This window comes from Crocodylus porosus, unplaced genomic scaffold, assembly GCF_001723895.1.
Source record: "Crocodylus porosus isolate Cpor-Errol unplaced genomic scaffold, CroPor_comp1, whole genome shotgun sequence".
In the NCBI taxonomy this organism is placed as follows: Eukaryota; Metazoa; Chordata; order Crocodylia; family Crocodylidae; genus Crocodylus; species Crocodylus porosus.
Window position 1 is genome coordinate 202858527 of NW_017728906.1, and position 7463 is coordinate 202865989.

Consider the following 7463-nt stretch of genomic DNA (forward strand, 5'->3'; position numbering starts at 1 on the left):
CCAACTTCCAAGAGAAGTGGTGCAGGCTCCTACCCTGGGGGTGTTTAAGAGGAGGCTGGATGTATATCTTGCTGGGTAGTTTGACCCCAGTACTCTTTCCTGCCATGGCAGGGGGTCAGACTCGATGATCTGCTCAGGTCCCTTCTGACCCTAGAAACTATGACACGGTTTTTGGGACAACTAAGATCGGCTCCATCAATACGACTTGGAACTGATTTGGCTAATTTGACCTGGTACACGAAGTATATTATAACACAAATACAAAAATTCTAGCTATTTGTACAGCTCCTGGTGAGTTGCATAGGACCAGGGCATGTGCCTCCCTGCAGCTCTGACCGAGTCACCTTCGTGCAGGGTCTGAGAGCTGGTGCGGGGGGAACACCACGTGATTGCTCCTCTAAACATCCAGTTTGCCTTGCAGGGGGAGGAGGGTGGATTGAGGGACTTCCATGCCCTGCCTCAGTTTCCCCCATCTGCAAAGGAGAACAGTCCGTGGAGCAATGGGAGTCATGAGGATGCGGTCCCCGCAGTGCTGGCAGGTGCAGAGCTCCCACCGCAGCAGCCCAGCCTCCCACCGTCATCAACACAAACCCCCCGAGACTCCAAATAAAAGGGTGGAAGTTTAGCTCCCATTTCCCCCCTGAGATTAAAACAGGCTGCAAGCCTCTTCGCCCACCTTTTAGGGGTCAAGGCAAAGCCAGAAGCCTCAGCTGACTGAAGCCCCCGGAGAACATCCCCCCATGTAATGGTGTAGAGCACCACGGACTGCTGCACAGGGGTATGATGGGACGAGCCCTGCGGGGTTCAAACTGGGATTTCTGGGAGCGAGGTGCTGCGGCACATAGCAGGACTGACAGGGCTTCCCCCTCCCTGGCGGCTTCCAGGCGAAGGGCTCCAGGTAACTGCAGGCCTTCGGCAAACCTCGTGGGAGACGGGGATGTCCGTTAAGTGACCCACGGACTAGGCTTTGCCCACCAGACCGTGCTCCTAGGTGCGTTGGGCCCATCCCTGCTCTGTAATGGTGTTCACCAGCTCCAGGCTACTCAAGACCAGGCTGAGCATGGGAGCAAAACCCTGGGGCATGCTGCTAGCAAGCCCCCACCATCCTTGTGAGCTGCGGCAGCTGGAACAGGCAGCCGCTCCAGTGTCAGGGATGGCAGTACTGGGAGAAATCCTCCTCCCTGCCCCACAGCCTGACAAAGCCCCAGCCTGGCTGTCAGAGCTAGTCACAGTGGCCACTGCGTGCCAGGGGTCACCGCCAGACCACTGGCCACCTCCCTCCCTCCAGAAAGGCTCCCCAGTTGAAACTGGGCTCCTCTGAACCTGCCTCAAGCCAGGCCCATGAATCACGAGACTGGCCAAACGCCTCCGCGTGCAGAGACCGAGCAAGGCACCGAGCACGTCCCTCTGCAGAGGGACGCGACCTCGCTTCTTAACCTTAGGCTTTATTTTGAGATGCACAACGCAAGGCAGGTGCCGTCTCCGCACCCTCGCTGCCCAGAAGCACATGAGGAAACCGGGGCCTGGCTGGCCTGCCAGACACTTGCTTGTACTTTCCAAGCCTTGGTAATCCTTCCGCCCCTTCCCCACCACTGCCGTTTTCCATCCACAGCATCCGACTCGTCCCATCTCGGCCTGCTCTGCAGAGCCCCACCGCAGCCTCTTGCCATGCTGGGCACATAGATACTTCAGGGTGGATTTGGGGGACTAATTTCTGGCTTCCAGACACTCCAGGCCCCTTGCTTGAAGCCTGATGAGAGCTCCAGGGAGATCTACAACTAAGCATGCCTCTCCTCACGGCACTGGGGATTCAGGGTCTTAGAGGCTGGGCACTCAGGTCTGGAGAGGCCGGCACGGTACTTAGCAATTGGCACGACAGAACTGGCAGGGAAGGGGCTCCCCGCAGACTGCGTTACCAAAGCAGGCATCGGCCTTTGAAATAGGATGCTGAGTCCCATCTGCTCTTGCTACATCTCAGCGCTCGGCCCAGCCGAGATCAGCACTCGATGTCCCGTGGGATGTGCCAGCTGCAGGAAAGCCGTAAAGGAAACCTCCCGCCCAAGCCCACTGGGGCAAGGACGCACTTCTCTTCCACGCCAGACGAGGCCCTGCTCCAGTCTTCTCCTGTTGGCAGGGCAGAGTCGTCAGGCCTGGTGTAGGAGAGGCGCCACAACGAGCTCAGAGCCAGGGGGCAGAGGCAGCAGGGGAGGCAGGGTGAGCGTGGCGCCGCATGAGGCTGCGATGAGGTCTCAGCTGTGCCCGGGTCAAAATGGGGCCCCCCAGGAGCCGCGGGCAGCCATCATGGCGCGCTTCAGCTGCTCGTAGGTGACGAACATCACCACGTTCCAGGAGCCCAGGCGCAGGAAGGAGGGCATGAACCTGCGGGTGAAGAGGGGGCTGAGAGTCACGGCCAGGCCAGGGTCGCCCCCATGGAAGGGGCAGAGCAGCGGGGGGGAGGGGGTGTCTCGCTGTGGCTACAGGCTGCCCTACCAACCCGGCTGTGACGGGGTACTGGGGAGCACGAGGGAGCTGGACATGATGCCAGCACAGTGCCGTGGGCAGCAAAGACGCCACCTCCACCGGGCTGCCACTTACCCCTTGTAACAGGCCAGCGGCCCCTCCGTTCTGAGCATGGTGAGGGCGCAGCTCACGGCGCTGCTGTACTGGCCCGGGGCAGAGTTCATGTATCGGGTCTTCACGACGTCGACGGGGGAGGCAATGAGCGTGGTGCAGAAGCCAGCCCCGAATGCGGAGGTGAAGTGGCACGGGAGGTTATCTGCAGCGAGAGACACCAGCTGAGCCTGGGGACACTGGCAGGCAGACTCAGGTTCCTGAGCTCTTGGGACAGGGGTTGCACTACAGCAGGCCCAAAACCATCCCAGGCTGAGCAGGAGGTAAGTGCCAAGCTGCTCGAGACCAACCAGGATACAGATACCAGCTCCATCCTGTTAGTGAGCTCAGAGCTCACCTCCTGCACTGCTAAGTCTGCCTCACTTTCTAACACGGGAGGAGGAGGAGGTGAATTGGCACCCCACCCTCAGCCTGACCTGTAGCCAGCTCCCACCCTTTTCCTAGATTCAGGCACTCAGGGGCCATGAGCATCCTCTGCCCCAAGGAAGCTCCAGCACCTTGGGATAATCCCCCCTAGCTGGGAGCCACCTGTGAACAGCCCCGCCACAGGCTCTCGCCCCACCTGTCATGAGGTTGGACCGGAGCAGCAGGTCCTTGATCAGGTCATAGGTCACCAGCTCGGTGCAGTTCACAATGGCGTTGCGGGCCACGTTGGGGGACATCCCTGCGCGGGCAGAGAAACAGGGGTCAGCGGGGTGGGAGGCCATGGTGGACCCAGCCCCGCACACCCGGCTTGGCCCCAGCACTGACCTTTCCACAGCCCTCGGAGCCCCTCTTCCCTGGCAATGGTCTTGTAGGCATCCAGGGTGCCCTGGTACCGCCTGCCGCCCTCAGTGCGGGCCTGGGCCTGGAATCGCACTTTCACCACATCCGTCGGCTGGGCCACGGCCACGGCCATGGCCCCCGTGGTGCATCCCGCCAGGAGCCTGCTGCCAATGCCAGCATCTGCAAGGAGGGCGAGAGATGAGGAGTCAAGCCAGGGAGCCCATCATGAGCAAAAGCAGAGTAGTTTTGCACCTCATTGCTTAACTAGAGCAGGGCTCTTCAGCCCCCGGCCTATAGGCCAGATCCAGCCCCTGGCACCATGTCGTCTGGCCTGGAAATGTGGTGGCAGAAGAGTGGTGACACTGTTCGCCCACTGCCAAATCTCTGGGGGAGACCCTTGGGGAGCTCCGGGCTCTGTGTGCTGGATCCAGCATCTGATCCCAGGGTGCAGGGGTGGGTGGCGGCAGCACCAGGGCTCAATCCTAGCACGTGGTAGGCAGGAGAGGGCAGCTCCAGGCATCAATCTTAGCATGCGGGAAGGTCGTGGGGCCTGATATGACCCCCACGATGGACCCCATGCCACACATCTGGCCCATGGGGCCACCAGACTGAGCACCCCTGCCATAGAGCATGCGCTGCCGTGAGCCCAACTCGCTCCACAGTCTTGTCGTGAGCTTGCCCAGCTCTTCGCAACAGAAGTGCTGATCCATTACTTTTCCAGAGACAAAAAGCAAGTGAAAGCCAAGAGCAGCATTTTCCAAGGGGTGGGACCTTGAGTCTGAAGGGTTCGAGAGCAAACCACGTGCTTAAGCCACAGGCCCCGTCCCTGTCGCTCAGAGGTTCCCGCACAAGATCCTGCCCCTGGAGGGAGACAGAGGCCACGCTGGGGGGGACGGAGGCACTCACGCTCCGCGCCCTTGGTGTAGAACTGCTTGACTGAGTCATACAGCCCGATGCGGACAGAGGCGAAGCTCATCTGACGCTGCAGCCCGGCCACCAGCCCGTTGTACAGGCTCCTGGGACCCTCCGTCTTCACCATGGTGGCTATGGTGCCGAAGACACCCTTGTACTGTGCAGTCTTCATGCTCCCGGCTGCCTTGGTCTCGCCTTGGATCTGCACAGGGAAAGAGACTTTGCAGTGAGCCCCATGCACCAGACCAACCCCCAAAAGCCGTGGCCCCTTGATTATTGAAACAGCAACTGCGCGAGGCAGGGCTGGGCAGGCTGGCACTGGCACATCAGATACGGCATGCCCAGCTCGTAGCAAGAGCCAGGGGCTTCTTTAGCTTCCACAGCCTGTTGCCTGCATGCCTGGCAGATGGCGTGGACCTGCCACACACAACGGGTTCAGTGCAGGATCAACTGGCTCGGGAGGATCAGGCCACCGTGATGCAAAGGAGCCAAACCAGCATGGCCTTGCTGAGCAAAGGCCATGGAGGGGTAAGAGGTAAATGCCGGGTCTGTACAAGGAGGACTAGGAGCAGAGGGATGAGCCATGACGGTGGCCTCAGACCAGCGTCAGGAGAGGGGACTGGGCAGGGGAACGGCTGCCCGAGGGACGATGCAGTAGAAGCACCTGTTGCACTGGCCGCGGCCGAGCTGGTGGCTGTGCCTCTCTTGCTTCACTGCTACTGCTCTAAGGCCCGTCGGCCAGGAGGGGACTCAGCTCCAGATGTTCATTTGCCAGGGCCCCAGGGCACCTCACCTGTAGCCTGACTTTGGCCGTGTCCAGGGGGAAGGTGATGATGTCGGCGATGCAGGCTGCCGTCCCGGCCCCCACGAACTTCACCGCAGCCGTGGGGGGCACATCAGTGGGCTTGAATCCGACCATCCTGCTTGCTGCTCCGGAGACGGCGACTGGCCGGCAAGGAGGAGCGAGGAAGTACGCGGCGCTCGAAGGGAGCGGAGAGCGCGACGCACGGGCTCTGCCCCTGTCTAGAGGGCAACAAAAGCTGTGAGATGTCCCAGGATTCAGAGCACGACCCAGCAAGCAGCAGCACAGGCCACTCTTTCCAAGACCACGGTTTCACGGGTCACCAACACCAACCAGCCAGTGCCACCAGGCCCATCACAGCAGGAGCAGCCTCCGCTGGTAGCTTGGAGGATGCTGCTGTCCTAAACATCTCTTTCTCCTCCTGTGCTATAATGCCCAGAACGCCCTTAACTCTGCCTCTCCTGCCTGCCAGCAGCAGCTGGTGAAGAAACAAGCGTCTTTGAACAATCTCCTTCTCACTGCACTGATGAGATACGGGCAACGCCCTCACCCCTCTGCTTTACCCAAGGGCAAGCTGAAGGGTACTGCTGACCTCTCAGGTGTTGTGCCTGGCACCTGCATACAAGAGGAGTTCACGAAGTTTTTAAGACCAGGTAAAGACAAACCAGTGTGAGATGGCTCCGGCAAGGCCCGAGCAGGGGGTTGGCCTAGATGCGACCCCTAGCCCAGTTTTTCTACAGTTTTATGACTGCACTTCTCCCTGGGGCCATCACGTAGGCCGGATGAGAGGCAGGATGCACTGAAATTGTTCCCTGCCTTATTATGAAGCACTTGGGGGTTTGCAAACGCTGCTACAGGCAGCAACAACCCATGAGCAGCTTTCACAAGCTCGGGTTCCTCCTTTTCCTCTGGCGTGGGGATGGGGGAGGGATCAGCGAGAGGCTTTGGGGCTGAGCATGTGCATCTTGCAACTCTGATGGTAAAATTTCAGTTCCCCAAACCTGGCGTTGGCTTTCCTGGGAGTCCTGCAGGCTCTGGGCTGAGTGGGCAGAAGCGTGAGTAATGCCGTGTGACAGCCCACACACCCGATGGTGACCTACGTCCTTGTGGCTAACACCTCCCCTGCTCCGTCACCCTGATAAGGGCTTGTTTTGTTGAGCTTGTTGCCTAGCCTCCGACAGGATGGATCCCCTGGACCAGCACAAAGCTCTGCCACGGGCTGATCCGCACAGAAACCACAACGGCACGGTCCAGGAAGCGGCAGGCTCACAGCGGCTGCAGACAACTGCAGACACGGTGCTCGGATGTGGGACCCCGGGGAAGAAAACTGATGAGCGTGGTGGGAACCAACCGAGCCGCTTTACTCTGCACGCAACACAGCTGCAAGCCAAGAGCAAGCCGTTAGCCCGGGACTTTGCAGCCGGATAGTTACAACGCCCATGGGGCGAACGGGTGCCCAGGTTCTCCGAGAGCCCTGATAAAATTCAGTGTGTGGATCAGGTGCGTGCAAACGGAGCAAGTGTGGACCAAGCACTGCCCTGGAGGATGCCTTACTGCCGGGAGGAGCTGCTGCAGAAGCCAGTCCAGGGAGCGATTGCAGTTCCAGCTTCCACGGGGTGAATTTGGGGCACTTGCTCTCACAGCACGAGTGCTAGAAGGGGGGGCCTTGCCACCCAGGATGGGCCTTTTCCTCAAGCCCAGGCCTAGAAATCCCAGTTTCAAGGCTGGGAGCCAGGCCATGCACATGCGTGTGTGTGCGTGCATGTGTAGGGGATACTATTGGGAGGGTGTGTGCGGTGTGGTGTGTGTAGGGAAGCGTATGGTGGTGTAGGGAAGCATATGGGGGGCCTGCTGTGTGTGTGTGTGTGTGTGGACTTTTGCTTCTGAGTCTCACTCTGTGCAGACAACCCCAGCCTTGCACAGCTCCGGAGAAGCCCATCTCATCTGCCGGGAGAGCGAAGGACAAGCCTGGAGGCTTCCTGCCAACAGAGGCACTTTGGGAACATGGTTTTTGGCTGAGCCCTGGGAGAGCGAGTGCTCAGAGCCCGGTAGTGCTTCACACACAAAGGCACTTGCACAAGTCTCTCTTTAGCCACCATAAGGCAGCTTCATGGCAATTAAAAGCTTTACCGTGCCTTGCCGTGGAGCACGGCGCAGATGCCGTTTTGTGAGCAGCAGCTGCATCCGCAGACCCCCGCCCCAGCGCGGCCGGAGACCCTCTCGCCGGGAGAACCGCACGCCCCCGCTGCAGCCCGCGCCTTCGCCCCGCCACGTCACCCGCGACGCAATTCACCGGCCACAGGTGCAAAGTAACTGCCCGCTGTAAGAGCGGCCGGGGGGCCCCGGTCCCGGC

The 7463-nt window shown here is 60.2% G+C and overlaps 1 protein-coding gene across 3 annotated transcripts in view; it reads right to left on the minus strand.

Moving 5' to 3' along the window:
* LOC109306899 (mitochondrial uncoupling protein 2-like) overlaps positions 1–5364 on the minus strand; it is an 18409-nt gene extending 13045 nt beyond the window's left edge. For 2 of the 3 annotated variants that reach the window (XR_002100137.1, XR_002100138.1), the window contains exons 1-6: positions 5102–5364; positions 4303–4510; positions 3382–3576; positions 3194–3295; positions 2596–2776; positions 1777–2379 (exon numbers count right to left, since the gene is read on the minus strand). Coding sequence is in view for 1 of the 3 variants with exons in the window: in XM_019530542.1 (XP_019386087.1) it covers positions 2265–2379; positions 2596–2776; positions 3194–3295; positions 3382–3576; positions 4303–4510; positions 5102–5227 (927 nt within the window). In the remaining 2 variants the exon portion in view is untranslated. Of the gene's footprint in view, positions 1–1375; positions 2380–2595; positions 2777–3193; positions 3296–3381; positions 3577–4302; positions 4511–5101 lie in introns of those variants that run through there. The other variant, XM_019530542.1, reaches the window with a different exon arrangement.
* Between the last annotated feature and the right edge of the window lie 2099 nt (positions 5365–7463).